The sequence below is a fragment of the Suncus etruscus genome, chromosome 20 (genome assembly GCF_024139225.1).
Source record: "Suncus etruscus isolate mSunEtr1 chromosome 20, mSunEtr1.pri.cur, whole genome shotgun sequence".
NCBI lineage: Eukaryota > Metazoa > Chordata > Mammalia > Eulipotyphla > Soricidae > Suncus > Suncus etruscus.
The window spans coordinates 19,391,839-19,412,382 of record NC_064867.1 but is presented as its reverse complement, the minus strand read 5'-3'; the positions used below and the strand labels follow the sequence as shown (position 1 = coordinate 19,412,382).

Below are 20,544 nucleotides of genomic sequence, written 5' to 3'. Positions count from 1 at the left end.
GACTCATAAACAACACTCCACCTAGATGAATAGGCAAGGTTTGAAGGTGACAAAGGACACACCATTGCTAGAAAGAAGATATAATAGTAAATGCAAAATGATCAAACATTAAAAAAGTTAATGCTAACTACATGTCTAACCAGAGAGATCTGCTTTAGAATTTTTCCACTGATTGATAGAATGCTTTTCTCTTTTTCATTCTTTTTCTCCATTATTTTGACTATTTTAATTTTGATTGTTTAACAAAAAGATATATAAAATCAAATGTTTTAAGATATGTTTATATGACAAATGCATAGAGCTAGATAGCAGATAAGAACCCAAAAGAACATGATTAGTATTGAGCACCAAGCACATATGGGTGGTTGTTAAATATAAAATGATGAATGTTCAATACCTATCTCTTAAATGTTTCATCTTGAATCTTTCTACCTTTTAAAATTACTATAGTTTAGATAAGAGTAATTTCAGGAAGGCAATATGGAGTCCTTCCAGATATTTTTAAATAGTCTTTACAAAACTTTTTCAAAAATATTTTTCTCTAAACCTAAATCACATATGGTTTATTTGTACATGTTGTATCATTGCTGTAAGTTTGAATGTCATTGTTCTTATTCCCCATCATAAGTGATAGGTATATGTTAGCCTATGGGAAAAAAGCATACAGCCTTTATCACAAATTAAAGGCACAGCTATTTTTATGCCATTTGTTACCAACTTCATGATAACATGTAACATGGGATGGAGATATAATTATCTTATATAGATTTTCTTTTCATAAGTTATTCTCTTAGTCTTTCTAACATATATACAATATACATATACATTTATATATACCCCTGATAAATCTTGTTTAATGGTAAAACATCAACTCTTTTCAGCCTTATGGTGAATATCCAAGGCTATCAGTTTTTCACAACTCCACTAGAGAAATGATGGTCGAATGCATCTTATCAGTATTTTTTTAACACTGTATCCTTGGCCTGCAAAAGACTCATATTCATTGAACTGTTTTTGCTAACATAAATATATATTAATGGTTTATATCATGTCAGTAGGAAATCTAAAAACGACAATAAAAAATAAAAGCCCAAACACCTATGTCTACCATCCTGTTCAAAGCAGAAACCTAAGAGACAGTCCTACTGATATGATATAAAAGAGATATTGCAGAGACATAATATTCTCTGGTTTATTGAATATATGCTAACATAAAAATCTTTTCTTAGCATTATCATCCTAGGTTTTAATTATTCCTTATCCATGAACCATAACAGTTGAGCTGATTTCTTTCTAAACACCCATGATACATGGGCTTATCTATTTTCACATAAAGGTGCATTACAGATAGAACATTCTCTACTTTCAGCAATTCTGCTTCAGGGTGGAAAAGTGCACTTTACTAGAAACCATGTTTATTAGCATCTCCCCCTCCTCTGGGCTTAGTCATGTTTTGCTTTTCTAAACTTAAGATCATCCCCATGCTGGCTGTGGGAAGGGGAGAAGGTAACCAGGAGACCTTCACACCACCATAGGTGTCGGTTTGTTTTTGAATGCTTATTGGCATGAAATAGTTGTTCATTCCACCATTTGTAATTCTTTAAAACCTAGTGGCAGAGATTTAGACACAGCACTATTGTTTTACAAGACATCTACTGCATCTACTTTTGTTGGGATAAATACCCAGGAATTGCTGTCATAGCAGGAGGACCAGCATGGGTACTACTATTCACAGTGTTGCTTTTGTTTTTGTGTTTTTTCTTTTTTCATATTATTTTCATCTACAGAGTAAATTATTCTATATACATCGGAACCAGTTAATGCCCTTAGACAATGGATAGGTGTTTTCATAAAGCAGGAAAGACAATGCAGGGGGGAAAGGTGCCCCAAAGCACAAGTCACAAAGGCTTCAGAAATTCTAGGATACCACTACAAGTCAATGTTGGTGATCACTTCTAAAACAATCAATGTTCAAGAGGAAGGCTTTAATTTGGAGAAAAATACCACCCTGGGCCCTCCCATTCCCAAACTTCCCTCCATTTTAATATTTTTTCTTTAAATAATCATTTCAATTCACTATCAAAAGTCCTGGCTCTTCAGATAGACTTTAAACTATAAATAAACACTGCATAGTTCTCTTTTGTTTGTTTTGTTTTTGTTTTTTGTTTTGTTTTGTGAAAAATTATTGCAGTACAATGATTCCCTTTTGGAATTCAATAAGGAGCAAACAGCACTGGGGTGTGGGCGGTCCGAATGGGCCCAGGGGCTGGCCTCAGGAGCGCTGGAGGAAGAGCAGATGTTTGGAACAAAGTTGCTGCTGGAGCAGTTCGAAGACTGAACGGGGAATTCACGGCCACCGCGGCTGCAGCTGCTGCAGCTGCAAGAGGATTGGGTAGAATTCTTGGAGCCAATGGCTTTGAGGGTTCTTTTGAAAATACTAACTTTACCTGCAAGGCAGAGAACAAAGAAAAGTGAAAAGGTTGTTTGGGGATTAACACATCATCCCGAAAGGTGATCAGTTTTGAAAATGGGATACCAGACAACTACAAAGCTATGTACATACACATTTGTGTACTAACAGACAAAAAAAAACAAAAAACAAAAAAACCTTGGAATCAACTTTCATTTGGGAGACTTGAAGCATAGTGCCCAAAATGTCTACCTAGAAAAACACTCAGGCTACATTGCTGGTGATATATTTATTCATTCATTTATTTAATTTTTACATTTATATTTATTTATTTTGTTAAATCTTCATTTAAGCACCATGATTACAAGCATGATTGTAGTTGGGTTTCAGCCATAAACAGAATACCCCCCTTCACCAGTGCAACATTCCCACCACCAATGCCCCCCCTTCTTCCCCACTCCTGCCTGTATTCCAGACAGGCATTCTACTTCTCTCATTCTTTAACAATGGCAATCTAGTTGTTAGTGTAGTTATTTCCCTAATAGCACTCATCACTCTTTGTGGTGAGCTACAAATTGTGAACAGGTCCTTCTGGCCCTCTGGCCCTTAACTCTATTGTCAATCTGAACTTGTTACAATAATGTCTTTAATTTTTCTTAAAACCCATAGATGATTGAGACTATTCTGTGTCTGTCTCTCTCCCTCTGACTTATTTCACTCAGCATAATAGATTCCATGTACTACATTTTTATTTAATAATTATATTTCCCAAGGAAAATGTTCTTCTTGAGATAAAACAGAAATTTATAATTTTACTCTTTATATTAATTATAACCATCATGAACAACGAACACCGTTTTAATTTTTAGGATATTTTTTCATGGGGGGAGGGTTTGGGGCACCACACCCTGTGTGCTCAGGGGTTACTTTCTGCTCTGCACTCATGAATCACTCCTTTAGATGCTCTGGGCTGCTGAGGAAAAAGACCAAGTCTCATGCATGCAAAGCAAGTGTCCTATTTCTGATCTTTCTAGAGAATAATTCATCAATGCTTTTAGTAACTACTAGGCTACCCAGATGTGTCAACTGAATAGCATAATGTGGTGTGAGTTATTAGCCACAGAAATAAATATAAGAAAAATTTATTTTCCACAAAGAAGAAAAGTGACGGCCTTTGAAGTTTGGCAGGGACTACTTTCCCTTGCAAATGGTAAGACCATTCTTTTAATCCCACTCTAGAAAAGCCAATGTTGTTTTCTGCCTTCAGCATTAATGAAGCATAGTTCACTAGAGAAAATGTTCTTACATGGAAGCAGTAATATGGTGACAGTGAAGAAAGAGCTTAGATGTGAGCACTAACACAATTGGACTCCATTGTTTATTTAAGAACCTTTTTTTGATTGTCAAAAACCTCAGTAATATTAATCAAAAGCATGCTCAAATATATGACTAGAGATTCTGAAACATCCATTCTGAGCTCAGAATCTACAGCTTCTCCTGGCAGCAAAGAATGGCTTCAGTACAAAAGAGTTAAGTGGCTTCATTTGCATTAAAATGGGCGATGCCACCAAATTAAATGGGTCAACTCACACTGAGGTCTCATAATAGATGATTGCAGTTTTCCTTTAACTATATTTTTATCTGTCAGCAGCACATAATAGAACCCACTATTAATAAGATCTATTTAAAAGAAAACAGATTTCAAAATGCACAATTCAGCACATAGCGCAAATTAGTTTTTCTTAACTTCTCCTTGAGCCCTTCGTCTATTCTATTCAATGATAATTTAGGTCAAGTCAATGAGTGAAAAGAACACATGCTTGCCCAAAGTGTCCTAGGATGTGAGGAAGATCATAGAACTCCCCTAAAAAGCCTATACATTTTTTTCGTGGTCACTGTATAATTATTCCCTGCCACTAAACATTCTTTGAAAGCACATATCACCACTCCATCAAAAAAATAAGAATAAAAACTAAAAGCACATTTCAGGTGATGGAAGAGAGATTTTTTGTTGTTGTTGTTTTGCATGGGAACCACACCTAGTGGTACCAAAAATCAAACCCATGACAGCTGACTGGAAGGAAAGATTGTTAATATCTCTTAGCACCTGGCTTGAACATTTTTAAGGAAATATTTCCTTCAAGTTTTAAAAAGTATCCTTCAGTGAATAATTACATAAACCATGCTGTTGGGCAGGATTAATCAAGATCCAAATTCCTTGAAAATTTTCATTTACCAGAGCTTTGTCTGGTAAAGATTTGCAGAAAGAAAGCAAGAATCTTTATTTCACTAACTGTTATTCTTCAAAGTACACTAAAGTTTAACCTAGATTTTAGATGATAATTTACCAAATGATAAGGACAAAGGCCAACAGGCAGGAATAGACTAGGAATATGCTTTAGGAAGGAATACATGGTCTAAACCATCACAGTGATGGGCCCAGAATATGCCTGATAAGCTAAGTAACCTAAATGACTCAGCGTTGGTCTTAGATGTCCATCTCAGCATGTGAACTCTAGTCTTACTGGCCCAGCTGCTTTAAACTCAGTAAAAAGTACTCATCCACATCCTTTTGATTTGAAGGTATAAAAAAATGGAAAGATTTTTGCGTTCCTCCTGAGATCCCTTCATTAACCTCGGATCTTCTTTGTTTCTTTTTCCCTTCATTTCCCTTCTCTTTTCTAGGGCAGGAGAGATAACACACTATGACTTTGTTGACTTTTATTGCCAGCACCCTATATCTTTCCCAAAATTAACTAGGAATTATTCATTGAGCACAGAATCAGATATAAGCCCTGAGCATCATGTGAGGTGGCCCAAAGAACCAGAGCAAAATACAATTTTTTCTGTATTTAGTTATCTGATTTAGTTACCTGCTTTCAATTTGATTGCTTTGAGAGAATAATCTGAGCACCTCTGTTCACTATAATACCACCTAGATCTTTTTCTATCTCACTATACTCTACCATAATCCTAAACCATACCTAATACTGATACAGAGATATAACATTGTTGGGTAGGCCTCTTGCATTGCATATGGCTGGCCAAGATTAGATTCCTGGTCCCACATAACTTCTTGAAAAAGGAAGTCTCCATTTCTGCCTTGCCAATTGTTGCTTGTGATTCCATTTAAATTGACATAATTCTACATTATAGAAATTCCTGCAAAGTCCTGGACTATCCCTGAGACTAAGTAGTTTATACTTTTGCAAGAACATAAAATCTGCCATGGGCCTTGGTTTCACAGGAGACTGAGAAATAATGTAGACAATACTGGGCATTTGATGGGATATATAACCTAAAAGGTTTGAAATAAACTATTTCTACCAACTAAATGGGAATTGAAGCTATTAATATTAGCAATATAAATAGATCTTAAATTAACATATAGGAAATTATAACCATCTGAGATTATTTACAAGGACAAGTAATATGAGAACCCAGTTTGCCTACTGAAAAAATAATCATACAATATTGGGGCTGGAGCAGTGGCACAAACAGCATGGCATTTGCCTTGCACATGCTAACCTAGGACGGACAACAGTTTGATCTCCCAGCATCCCATATGGTCCCCAAGCCCAGAGCGATTTCTGAGCATATATTCAGGAATAACCCTTGAGCGTCACTGGGTGTGGCCCAAACCCCCCCAAAAAAACATACAAAATGAATCATATTTAGTCCTATGCTAAGTTCCTCTCCTGTTGGGTAGTTACTTTCTCTTCTTACTTTCCAACAAACTTTTCTATTTTTTAACTGAATTGAGCATCTTTTTATCATAAAATATTTTCATTCTTGAAAATATTGATGAATTGGTGAACTGTGGATGAACAGATATCCTCCATCGAGGATTCTGCACCAGTAACTGAGCACTGCCAGAACTACTCATTGAGCACAGAGATAGAAATAAACCCTGAGCATTTCCAGGTGTGTCCCTAACCCCACAAATATTAGACACTGGTGTAAAGTGGCAAAATTCCCAAAGGCCTTCACAAGGCCAATAATTCCTTTGGTAGTGTGTGGGTTGATCCTCAAATCAATTGTCATACTTAGATATCTTCATTTATTTTATTTAATAACTGACTCCTCCCAAATGTTCCAAGTTGAGTAGGTGAAACATGAAGTATCATTATCATTTGAGAAAAAAAATGGCACTCACCCCCAGTGGATGTGCTGCCTTCTGTAGTTTGTTGTAAGGGCTGTATTTAGGTTTCGGGGGCTTCCCAGCAGCTCTGTCTTTGTGCCTTCTACTGCTAATGTGCTATTAAAAGTCATTAAAAATGATAACTTTAAAAATTTATCATAAAAACAAAGACATCTTCACAAATATTGCTTTAACCTGGGAGATCAAATGGATTCTTTCATGAAAGTTTCAGAAAAGCAGAAATAGAGAAGCAGACCTTTTTGTTCTTAGATTTGATGCCATTGGGACATGTATTTTCATTCTATCCATTTTAGTATTTTTTTAATAAATAGCAGAATCATCCTTTTCTTAGATTTTCTCCATATCACTGAACAGATCTGATTTTCTTTAGAAGAGAATTTTCAAAGAAGGGGAATATCTAAAGGAATTTTTCTGTGCAAATAAACAAAAATGGACCGGCAGGCGTGAATTTATTTCCATACTAATATTTACCTCACATTTGTACAGCCAAATGTCAACCATTTAAATTCTAAAGATAAATAACTAAGGTGAATAAAATTAGCCCAATATCACAAACATGCATATGAAACACAACACAATAAATAGACTAGGCTTTCCATTGGCAATGCGCAAAACGTATGTCTTTGGAAGGCTATTCAGAGTAAAAGTTAATGCGCCAGAATTAGATAGCAGGTGACTGAAGGATTTGGAAATAATGTACAATGTCATGCAAGGAAGTACATATAATAAAAGAATAAAATAACTAGCAGCTAAATATCTAACCAAGAATAAATGGAATATGACAATATACATGTTAATGAAAATGAAAATTTCTTGTCTAATACTTTCTAAAATGTATTAGTACCATTACATTTTAGAATTTCAGCAGCAACTGAAGTGATTATAAATATATTAGAAAGGTGAATAGAAGTTAAGTGGATGGATAGACAGATGGGAGATAAAAACATAAAAGGGAACAAAGGAAAAACAGCCATTATAGGCAGACCATGTTCCATGTTTTTATCTCTGGAATTGTATTGCCTTACCTGTTTAAGTTGTGTTTCTGAGTTGACATGCACATCACAGATTTCACAGTGAAATGTTTTATTTTGTAGACCTGTATTTCCCTTATTAACAGGTCCCTTTCCTTTCACTCCTGCCCTAGGAAAGGCTTTGATAGTCCCACTTCCATTACGGGCTTCTAGCATAGTTTTGTGCTTTGTACCTGTAAGGGATATTTAGATACAAAGAGAAAGAAAAAAGAGAGATAACTGAGCTGGTATATGACTTTAAAAAATGCTACACAAGAAAATAGTGAATTTTATCTAGTTTCTATGTTGTTCTCAGGATTATGGCTTAAGAATCTGACATTGCCATGAAGTTTAGTAACCAACTAATAGAGTACTATTTTAACTATTTTGACTCATTTTAACTACAGGACCCTCCATTACAAACAAGTACCACTACTCGAGTAAATTCCCCAGTCACTGGGAAATTAGACAGTTGTGATTCATTTTCATTTTCTTTTAATGCTAATAAGATGAGGAAGAGTGATTTATTTTGCTGAAAGTATAGTTGGAGGTGATGTGTAACAAATGTAATCAGGTTAAATATGATGTATTTACAGAAGTGGCACTAATGAAATACCCATCTTCTGAACAGAATACAACAAACTTTCTTGGTTATGTCTTTTAGTTTCAAAGAAGAATACTCCTACAAAGACATGAATATTTCAGAATGGGAGAAAACACCCATTTGAAGCACAAAATTTACAATAATTAATTAAATCATTTCAAATGTAGAAAAAAATAATCAACAGAATTAGGTGAAAAAAAACTGAATAAATGTTTTTTTAAGCCTCCTTGAACTCTCACACATAACTGATAAAACCACAAACATTTTAAAAGAACCATTGAAGATCATGGCCATTTTCTCTCAAAGTTTTGCTCACAATCTCTAATTAAATGTGAAGCATTATTTTTTTTCATTTAGTTATGGTTTTCTATAATATTTTTTCTAAAAATTGTCCTTTTTTGTTACTCTGATTTTTAAATCCAGTTGAATAGTAGCTTTTCCTAATATATGTTACATTATTATGAGTTCTACAAGCATATGCACAAAAGACTAACTTCTGATCCTTGGGCTAGAACAAATGAATACTAATGAGAAAACAGAGGTAGAGGACACTGCCAACAACTATCAACAAGAAGCAACACATACTTGAAACAAGTTCAGAAAGCAAATGGTTTTGACTTTACTCAGAAGCATATAAAAATGTATGTTCTTGCAATTTAGGTGTCCCACCTCTTATTCCTCTTATTCTTACATGAAACTTACTATGTTCTGATTACAAATTGGTAAGGAATAGAGACTCTCTCTCTCTCTCTCTCTCTCTCTCTCTCTCTCTCTCTCTCTCTCTCTCTTACACACACACACACACACACACACACACACACACACACACAGAGTGATGCTCAAGGGTTACTCCTGGCTATGCACTCAGAAATTGCTCCTGGCAAGGAGAACTGATTGGAATATTGGGGGATCTAATTGAGGTCCGTCCTAGGCTAGCACGACAAGGCAGACGCCTTACTGCTTGTACCACCACTCTGGACCCTGAGAGATTCAATATTTTATGAGAAGATGGAAGGAACTGAAAGACAGAGAGTTGCTTCCTGATGGGCTATACAACCACCAGTTTTCTTTATTTTTATCTCTTTGCTATATAGTTTCTTATTTTCATGTTCATGTAAAAGATGGCTTAAGAGAGAATGAGAAAAACATTGTTTTAGAGCAAGCATTCTTACACACTGTGTTGCAGGGATGGGTAGATTTTTTTTCTCATTCCTTGATCCCAGCAGATATTTTTTTTCTTATTCGTCTGTCTTTTCCATACAGAATCTTCAAACTGAGAGACCTTTTAGAACCAGTATGACTTATGAATGTCTAATTCCCATCCTGTTTTGAGGACTCAACTCACTTTCATTAGTACACTTTTTGATTGGGAGTTGGTGTTTAGTAATTGAAACCTAAATAACTCAGACTTGTTTTTACCTTTTCATTAGAACCTTCTGAACCATTAAGTAAATTAAAATTCCTAAGAGGAGGAAAAAATCAGACGGAGGTGCTTTGCTTCTGGATTGAAGGTCAGATGAGTTAGAGAGAAATGAGCACAGAATTTCAAAATTTGATTTAAGGGCCAAAGTGATAGAGTGGTGAATTACTTGCCTTGCATGCAGCCATCTTAGGTCTGATCCCCTATCCTATATGGTCCCCGATTCTGCCACAAGTGACTCCTACCTACACACATAATCAGGAGTAAACCTGATCATTGTTGGATATAGCCCAAAACCCCCACACACAAAATAAAGATTTGATTCTAACAGTAGAAATTTAGCAACAATAGGGGGAAAATTCTGCAAGTAAAATTTTTCCTATAATATTTTGGTAAGCTAAGCCCTTCCTATATCATGTAATTAGTGGAAAATCAAAACGAGACATGAGGAAACATATCTCATTTGAGAACATTTTATTCCTTATAAAATGTTGTTTGTTTTTAGCAGTATGATTTTAGAAAAGTCTCTGCACAAAGACAAAATGTAGTAAAGTACATTTATTATTTATATTACTTAATATTTTACACTAATCATATATATATGGTTAAAACTTGGAACCATATTTGGGTAATATTCTTAATAGTTTTACTTTGGGCTTGTTATCCATTATCAAATACAGTGGAAGTTTTTTTTGTTGTTGTTGTTGTTTTTTGTTTTTGGGCCACACCCTGTGACGCTTAGGGGTTACTCCTGGCTATGCGCTCAGAAGTTGCTCCTGGCTTCTTGGGGGACCATATGGGACGCCGGGGGATCGAACCGCGGTCCGTCCTAGGCTAGCGCAGGCAAGGCAGGCACCTTACCTCCAGCACCACCGCCCGGCCCCAGTGGAAGTTTTTGTATGATAAAATATCTCTCCCATTTAGTAGCAAAAACAACAATTAGATAGCTTTATAAGAAGTTAAAACTTTAACTGGGAAGTTGTAGCATTTTCTTCAAGTACACTGACAATGCAGGGAAGCACTTCCATTTGAAACAGAATGCACATCTGTGATATAAAAATGACAAGTCTTGAGATAAATCATTTTGCTTTTAAAACAGCACATGTTGTGACAAATTGTGCTACAGTTACATACTAAGTTAAGTGTTTTGTGGACAGAGAGACAGGGGAACCCATGTGTATTGGGAAAAAAACACTGTCTGGAAGCTAAATTGGCCCAGAGGCATAAAGAACTTTGAGACTCAAGACCCATTCGAAGAGACCTAAAAAACCTTTAATTACATTGCATTCCATGGGACCAGAGCAGTAGCAAAATTGCAGGGCATTTGCTTTGCACATGCTAACTTAGAATGGACCGTAGTTCAATCCCCCGGCATCCCATATGGTTACCCAAGCCAGGAGCGATTTCCTAGTGCATAGCCATGAGTAACCCCTGAGCATCACCGGGTGTGGTCAAAAACCCCCCCAAAAAACATAAAACAAACAAACAAAAGAAGATATTGCATTCCAAGTCAAGAGCATGGCTAGACTCCATGGAAGAAAATGTTGCACCTTGGAACAAAAAGTGCTCCAAGCTCTATCCTTTAGCAACTATCCTAGATACAGACTTTGGTTTGGCAGTGGTTGGGGGTAAATAAAACTGTATGTATACTAGAGTGAAAGAAGAAAACGGATGCTTGTGTGTTGCATTCTCCATCTTGGGAATTTGCTGCAGCTCTACTTGGAGGTATGCTCTTTACTTTATCCATTCTGGAAAAGCCTATGTTCTTACTTCAACTTGAATATCAATCGTCTTTCCCTATCATTCCTAGAGAATCGTAGTTCACTATTTATATTCTGAAATTTAATTCTTTATGGAAAGATAAAAGAAATGAAAAGCCTGGGTAGGTTTTTGGATTGACTTTCCTGCAAAGATTAATTCCTTACTCCATAGCACCTAGAGAAATCAGTTTTATTTCCCACACAATTAGGCAGAATAAGTGTGACTCAAGTGCTGTTTTATGACTGTTGCATACAACTGGTGAGGCTTATGAATGCTCACAGCAAATTTTCACAATTCCTACCTCTAAACTTCCCACAGCACTTCTCTGGGTGACAAAGGTGAGAGAAATAAAAGTGATACACTCTGTTCTTGAGACTGCTGCCTCTCTGTTTCCATGATGTAAGATGCTCTGTGCATCTTAGTCCTGTTGAAGTCACACAACCCACCCACAAAAATTATTTTCTAGGCTCTCAAGCAAGCACTTGATTAAAATAAGTACCTCCATGCCCTTTACATCTAGTCATGTATAGCATCTAGTCTGTATAGCAGAACACTGTGAAACATGATGTTATGACTCTGTCATGACCAATGAGATCAACTTATTTCAACATCGTGTAAACCTCTCATGAATCTCGTGCCTTCCTCTGGAATGAATGACACAGCAGGTGACTTCAGTATTTTACTTTTCTTTCTTCTCTGGTTAGAACCTTTAAGTTAGTAAATGGATTCTTTCTTCCTATCATTTGTACACTGCTGACAGGGATGATGATCTTTATGTGACACTTTATGACAATATTCCAAGCACAGAAATATTTAAAAAAGAATTGTTTCAAGAAATGCTAGTTTGTTTTGCTGTTTATTTCAATGACCTTGGATCAAGGTCCTTATTGATATTTTATCTGAGAAAACATAAATTAGACATGGTAGGTGGGGTGAAAGAGGCTTATATCCTCACCTTCCTTAGTATATTTACAACTTTCTCTTTGTAGGTGGAGTTTAAGTTAGGTGAAGTAGAGAATAGAGAAATAGGAAGGAAAGAAAACTGGCAAACAACTTTTTCAAAATTAAAGAAGCACATAAATTATTTGGTAATAGAACATTTCAGATAAATTTTTAGTAGATGAAATTATGTTCCTTCAAGAGTTTTTGTTATGGAATAGTTTTGATTTTCTATTTATGTATTTGCATTTAGATAACAAGGTGACTTTACATAGATATTCTCAGGATTTGACATATACTATAAAAATGCACACGATCTTTTATTGTTTATTGACCACACCTGAAAGGGTTTATTCCTGGCTTTTCACTAAGGGATTACTTCTGATGGTGCTTACAGAGACCAAGGATTGAACTTGGGTCTGCTATGTACAACTCAAGTGCCCTACCTGATACACCATTGTTCTGGTTACACAATGTACATGATTTTAAATGATTGAATAATTATAATATCTAATTAAAATATATCATAAAATGCATCTATTATTAGATATATGTCTGATCCTAATTTCCTATTCCCCAAAATTAAGTTATAGGGAACCTTTTACTCATTGAATCACTGAATATTTACATGTTTGGTTATTTCCATAGTACAGATTTTTACATGTGCTTTTACAAAGACAATAAAGGTGATCATTTAAGTTTCCCAATTCAAATTTCCAAATTTCTAAGTATTGTAGATCAATGCTTTAGAGGGATTCATTTTCTCAAAACTTTATCTGGCATATTTTGAAAAATTTCCCCTCTATAAAACACATTTTGGTAACAAAAAGTTCTATATTCTAAATATTCTAAAATAATAATCCTGAAATAAAATTCAGTGTTGGGCTGAACCATAATAAGTGCAGAAAATTACATAATGGTTTAGTTAACTTCTCATTGATAACTTTAGTACAAGTATTAGCATAAGCTTCAGTTTAATTTTAGTATCAGTATAGTTCAAAATACAAATCAGTGAGCAAGAAAGTTTCCACATCAGCCTATTGAAGCACACAAGTGCTTTTAAATTGGGTTTACTTATGACATTCAGTATACTAGCACTATAGTCCAACTTTTATATATCAAGTATTCCCTAAAGAAGAAAAACTATCTTGATTAATATACCTGAATTTTAAAATTGGCATTAAAATCCTACCATATTATTTACATTTTATTCCTTAAATGTTGAAATAAAACCTGTATGCACTATCTACTTTTCTTGCAATCATACTTTTATTTTGTCTTCATTCTAGGAAATCTTGCTTTATTTTTTCATATTGCCAGAAAACCACTAAACATCGGAATGACATCTATGATGTTAAGTGACTTACTAATATCATGAATGACTCAAAAATAGTTGTATTTCTGTTAATTTTCTCATTGAAAATAACAGGATGATTCACTAATAATATATTGAAAGTGCAAATTGCAGAGGTGACGATAGAAACAACAAAAAATGAAGTCAAATACTTACAAAAGGAGAAACTTTTATTTTTAGAAAAAACAAAAACTCAGTGCCTGAGAATATCTCCAAAAAAGGCTCTGCAGGCTCCATGAGCCAGTGTGTAGGTTATGATGTGGAAATAATCACAGGAATCAACATAGCTATAACTCTGAAGAGCCAGTATATGAGGGGAAATATCAGGCTTTGAGAATGCCTCTTTTATCCTTAATAACTGACTACAGGGAATACTGAAGCTTTCCCGTGCTGCTCTAGACATGTTTTTAACAACCTTTATGTGCACCTGTTTCATCTTCTTAAAAGCATGGAAAAATGCCAACCTGCTTTTATATCCATTTTCTAAGAGAGCCTTGCCAAAGGGTCTTCACAAATAAGCACAAAGCAATAAATAAATGGGTAAATTAGTCACTCCTTTATAGCTGGGCAGAGATAAAGTTGTCTTAGTTATTTATAAAAGCCATAGTCTCCCTTACCATTTTGCAAACTTTTTCTTTTAAAATTTTTATTATAAAAATGACACTTGCTCTTCACTGAAAACAGAATTAGATGGTAAAAGTAAAATTTTTAAAAGGCTGGCCACTTTTTAACTTTGATACACATTTTCAGTAAAGTTTCATTTTAATGTCAAAATTTCTAGAATTGGTCTAAATACCAATAATCTTCTCATAGGTTTGAGTCATAAAAGAACATTGGATTGGCATTCTACTTGGTATGCAAAGGAAATCACTCTTATCAGTAATGATCCTATCAAGATACACAGTAAGAATATGCATCTTGGGGCCAGAGAGATAGCGTGGAGGTAAGGCATTTGTCTTGCATTCAGAAAGACATTGGTTCAATCCCTGGCATCCCATATGGTCCCCCGTGCCTGCCAGGAGCTATTTCTGAGCAGACAGCCAGGAGTAACCCTGAGCACCTCCGGGTGTGATCCAAAAACCAAAAAAAAAAAAAGAGTAGTAAACCCTGAGCGCTGCTGGGTGTGACGCCCCCCCCCCAACTCTGAGGTCAATCTTGATTGTTAACCAGTGTGATGTCATCATTTTGAAATGACTATACTCTAACTTCTCATAAGTACATAAAAATTCTTTTTAATTAGGTAATATAGCAACTCTCCAAAATCACAGACCATAATTCTCAGACATTTTTCATGAAATACATATAATCCCAATGCTAGGATAGAAGTCTCTATTGTGATGAAAATCTTCTCCATTTGTTCAGATTGAAGTTTTTAGTACATGTAGCTCTTGAATACTTGCAACTAAACTATGGTGACTGAGAAATTAATTTGAAGCTGATTTTAAATTTAAATATCAATCTGGGTGCAATTGTTAGTCTATTATCATATAATTCTAATGGGTAGTTTCAAATACGCACTGCCTGGGCATGTGGATGAAGAAAGATGAATAAAAGCTAAATTTTACTTTTTAAATCATTTGTAGAAAGTTTAAATAAAATGCCACAACAAATCTGTGATAGTCTGTTTCCCATCAAGATGAAGTCTGGAAAATGATGATAGGAGTGGCAGATAAACTTAAACATTTCCTAATAACAAATTCATGAACACTGATGATAGTTGACTCTCTTAAATAAAGTTTGTATATAATACAACTGGCATATCCCTTTATATAAAAAGTCTTTCCATATTATATATGATATATATAATGTAATATATTATATATACATATAATATTACATATATAATATAAGCAAAAAGATGCAAATCAGCAACATGCTTCTTGAAGGCAAGGCCTGAGCTTTGGTATAATAGTATTCTCAGTTCCTGATTAACACTAGCTAGGTAAATAGTAACTATTGAATTATATATGAGTATATATGAATATGTATGCTATAAATTATATATATATATTATATATGACTAAGGAAATATTGTAAAGACCTAGGAACTCAAGCAGTGGGAAACTGTAGATTAGAATTAGTCTCTATCAACAGTATAATTTATATTATTTATGCCTCAATGTCTCTTCATTGTGCAAAAGAAAATTATCTGCACTACTGAAGCATTTAAAAGAATTTCTGTTTTAAGGATTGTTAATGCTATTTCCATGTGCTTGGCATATTTTAGCTAAGTACGCCATATAAACATTATTTATGTTTAAACATAGTATTAGAAATCCTTAAGAATCAAAACATTTATTTAATGTCATCCTTTGATAATTGGCCTTTCTATAAAAACTCATTGATGGAATGATCAACTTCTAGGAAGAGAAAAGATGAAATGAGTTTAGTGAAAATTATCAAAAGTGACCACATAAAGCATTAACAAAAAGTGACATCACAAATTAGTAATTGTAAATTATCCCTTCCCCCAAGGCCCTAAACTTCTGTTGAAATGTTAATTCCTCCAGGATGGTCAGACCTGCCCACACCTGGAATGGGTGGGTGATTTTGAATAAGAATACAGAGAGTTTGCCTAGGGGCAAACTGGAGGGAAGGGAAGAGAAATAAAGGTGGAGAGCCTGAGCAAAAAAAGCAAGAAGTGGCTAGGCAAAAAGCTTAGCATAGAAGCCATGTGAGGTAATGCACATGGCAGATAGGGCCATAGAATAAACCAAGCTGACTGCTTATGAATTAATTTCTTCGCAGTTACGCTGCAATCTTCAGACCCACTGGCTACAGGTGCTATGCCAAGGGAGGCCTCACTAACATATGGACTTTAGACTTTATATTTTATATTTAATCAACAAATAATAATCAGGGGCCTGAGGAGTGGCACAAGTGGTAGGGCATTTGCCTTGCACCGACTAATCTAGGACTGAACTTGGTTCGATCCCCCTGAGTCCCACATGGTCCACCAAGCCAGGAGCTATGAGCACATAGCCAGGAGTAAACCCTGAGCATCACTGGGTTTGGACCAAAAACCAAAAAACAAAACAAAACAACCCCCCCCAAAAGAAAACATAAAACAAAACTAAAATAACCCAAGTAACAATTATCAACTATATACATTTGGAAGTTTGGAGCTTTTGTTGTTTTTGTTTGAGTTTTGGTTTTAGAATCTCACCCATCAGTGCTCAGGACTTATCCTACCTCTACTCAGGCATAGCTCCTGGTCCTGCTCTAAGAATCAATTATGGTGCCAGGGATTGACCCAGAGTCAGTTAGATGCAGGCCTCCTATTCTCTCTCTCTCTCTGGCTTACATTTAGAAGTATTTAATTTAGTTATATATAGAAAAACTATCAAAATTAGTAAAGCAAAATGTTAGATATTTGAGGAAAATTTCTTCAAAAATAATAAAAAAAAGAAAACCTTTTGTAAATTTCTATACCTAAAACATACAAGATAAAAAAATTTCCAGACCTCATAAAATAACTGTGTCCTCTCCTACAATGACTTAAAAACTCAGATTATTTTATGAGTCCTGCATCTGTGACTAAGAAAAACTAAGGGGGCCAGAGAAATAGCACAGCAGTAAGGCATTTGCCTTGCATGCAGAAGGACAGTGGTTCAAATCCCAGCATCCCATAAGGTCCCCCGAGCCTGTCGGTGCCATTTCTAAGCATAGAGCCAGGAGTAGCTACTGAGCTCTGCCAGGTGTGACCCAAAACAAACAAACAAAGACTAAGGAAATATTGTATAGACCTATGAACTCAAGCAGTGGGAAGGTGTAGATTAGAATTAGTCAGACTTTAGAACTAGACCCAAATTTTGAATAAAAAAAATGTAGGGACCTGAGCAATAGCACAATATGTAGGGCGTTTGCCTTCCAGGAGGTTGACCCAGCTTCATGCCATATGGTTTTCCAAGCCTGCCAGAATTAATTTCTGAGTGTAGAGTTAGGGGGCTGCCAGATGTGGCCCAATATAAAGGAATATAAAAGCAAATATTATAGCAGAAATAGTTCAAATTCTGCATTTCAATTTTATGAAATATATATATGTAAATTAATTGCAACTTTGTTCACACATTAGTGGAAAATACTAAAAACTGAGTGAAATAACATAATTAACATTTTGAATGTTCTACGTACACAAATAATACTGCTATAAAAATTATTGTTGTGGTGGGTATAAAACCTCATTAGAGACATAGATTGAGATAGATTGAAACCGAGATTCAAAGAGGGCAATTGACTTGCCTGGATTCACATAAAAATATTTATGGTTAAAAGTAAAAATTGATTCTGATCATTTCTAGTTAAATACTGTACTATGTCACAGTTTGTTATTGATAAATTTGTACTCATCAAATGTGATTGTAATAAGATTGCATTTTCTTTGGACTGAGAGATAACACAGTGGTTAAGTTACTTGATATGTATGCAGAAGATCCTGGTTCCATTGTCTGCATTTGAACACCACCCAGCGTGATTTCTTGGCACAGATCCAGGAGTAAGCCAGTAAGTGTGTGTTCCCTGCTTCTTCCAATAATGCATTTCCAAGATTTTAAGAAAATATGGGGCCAGGAAGAGAGGTCAAAGGGTTGAGCATATGCTTTACATGCAGGAAGCTCAGATTTGATTCCCAGAACTGGACCCTCAAGCACTATTCAAAACCTCAAACACTGAGTATGTGGTTCAAAATATAAAAATAAATAAATAAATAAATAAGAAAATAAATAAATGTTGTGAAAGTTCACTGGAATCCTATGGTAAAAATCATAATTCTACATTCAATACTACAGGTAACATTTTTAATGATAATAATGTGCTTCTAAGGGTAAAAATAAATCACTGAACATTAAAATTTTCATACAAGGGATACTGCTTCCTAGCCTATAACCTGATTTCTTTTGATTTTAGTTGATGTTCAAATTTGGTTCTCTGGTATACATAACCCTGTCTCTATGGGGGTTTTCTAGAGAAGTCATTTAAAGTTATCTTAGAGGGGCCGGAGAGATAGCATGGAGGTAAGGCATTTGCCTTTCATGCAGGAGGTCATCAGTTTGAATCCCATATGATCCCCCATGCCTGCCAGGAGCAATTTCTGAGCCCAGAGCCAGGAATAACCCCTGAGCACTGCCGGGTGTGACCCAAAAACCATCAAGTTATCTCAGAGTAGTGGAATAAAGTGTTCATGCAGGCAGTGGAGAACTTCCAGTGGGTGATGTATGCATTCTGTTCTGAATGCAGGTGATAAGAAACATATTAAAGGTAATTAGAAAACAATAATTAAATAGACTATAAAAAGACAATTTGCTTTCCACAAACACTAGAAACTGGCAAATCTAATGTCAGGTACAAAAGACAAATACCTAAAAGTATTTTATTGGCCTCTATTCTAAACAATTGATGCCATGATTATTTAGATTTAGAACATATTTAATTAGCACATTGGCTTACTTCTCCTATACTTAACATTATTTGCTATTTGGAAATTAGTTTTCAGAACTCTCAATTTAGTCAACACCAAATACATGAGAGAATTTGGCTACAAGCAATTGTTTAGTTGCAAGGTTAATAACAATTCAATATCCTTTGAGCTTACAAAGACTAGCTAGTTCAGAATTTCAATCCCTGTGGTACTACACAATTACCAATGTAAACAACAAAGTATAAATAAATAATAACAGCACAGTGATTGCAAAGATGAAGAAACATAATTCAAGTTAGTTCAATTCTCTTATTCTCTGTGATAACTCTTAAGTTTTTATGTTTAAAATGGTGCATTAGAGAGTGAACTAGACCCCATTTGGTTTGTTGAGTGGTCCCCACTTATCCATGTTGTAACTGATGAAGGGGCATATCCCTTGACATTGGCTACCTTCCTTTCTCTTTTCCTTTTCCTTAAACCTGTTTTTCTATTGCACTTTCTAAAAAAAGATCCATCCTCAAATCCTTTTACTTAGATTTTGCTTCTGATGGAATTCAAACACAACACAAATCCAATGATGAATCTTTTGCCTCCTTCAATTCATTAAAGAAGAGTGAGTGGATAAAGAAGTTTTGTTTTGTTTTGTTTTGCTTTTGGGCTACACCTGGTGATGCTCAGGGGTTACTCTTAACTATGCACTCAGAAATTGCTCCTGGCTTGAGGGACTATATGGGACGCTGGGGGATCGAATGCAGTACCCCCTAGGCCAGTCATGTGCAAAGCAAATGCCCTACCTCTTGTGCCACCGCTCCGGCCCCAAGAACTTTTATGGTTTATTCCAAGAACAGTTCTGGGGGCTGGAGATATAGCACAGCGGTAGGGCTGTTGGCTTGCAAGCGGCCGGCCTATGTCCAATGTTGGTTCGAAACCTGGCATCCCATATGGTCCCCTTTGCCAGTCAGGAGCGTGACTTCAGAGCACAGAGCCAGAAATCACCCCTGAGCACCACAGGGTGTAGCCCTAAAACAAAACAACAACAACAACAACAACAAAAAAAAACAGTTCTGAAGGGAAGTATAAAGATGCACAGGGGAGAGGGATCATCAATAGGTACAGCCTGGGAGGGTCCACAACACCAGGTCCTAGCATTTATCTGAATGACCTGGAGTAATCCTGGTCTCCTGAGCAATACTCAGATTGTACCCAAAAAAATTCGGGGAGAAGATGAACAAAGTGGTTGGAAGATTGTTTACTACTTCCATGATTTTCTTTATCCTTTGCTCTCACCACTTTCAGGACATTAGGCTAATGTTAGATCAGAGTGAGACCTAAAATGAGCAATGACGTGAACTCTGGAAAATATCTTTGACATAGGAAAGGAAATCCAGGGTAAGGAATCCCAAGCAATAGCTAGAAGGAAGAGAAGTGGTAACAATTCCCTGATTAAGCTGAAGTCTTGAAGAGAACA

The 20,544-nt window shown here is 35.6% G+C and overlaps 1 protein-coding gene across 2 annotated transcripts in view; it reads right to left on the bottom strand.

Annotated features, from left to right (window-relative positions):
* Positions 1-517: 517 nt before the first annotated feature.
* Positions 518-20,544, bottom strand: part of ZNF385D (zinc finger protein 385D) — a 376,013-nt gene continuing 355,986 nt past the window's right edge. For both annotated transcript variants that reach the window (XM_049766069.1, XM_049766068.1), the window contains exons 6-8: positions 7,598-7,776; positions 6,567-6,668; positions 518-2,447 (exon numbers count right to left, since the gene is read on the bottom strand). In XM_049766069.1, coding sequence (XP_049622026.1) covers positions 2,214-2,447; positions 6,567-6,668; positions 7,598-7,776 — 515 coding nt within the window. In that variant the 3' untranslated portion in view covers positions 518-2,213. The remainder of the gene's footprint in view (positions 2,448-6,566; positions 6,669-7,597; positions 7,777-20,544) is intronic.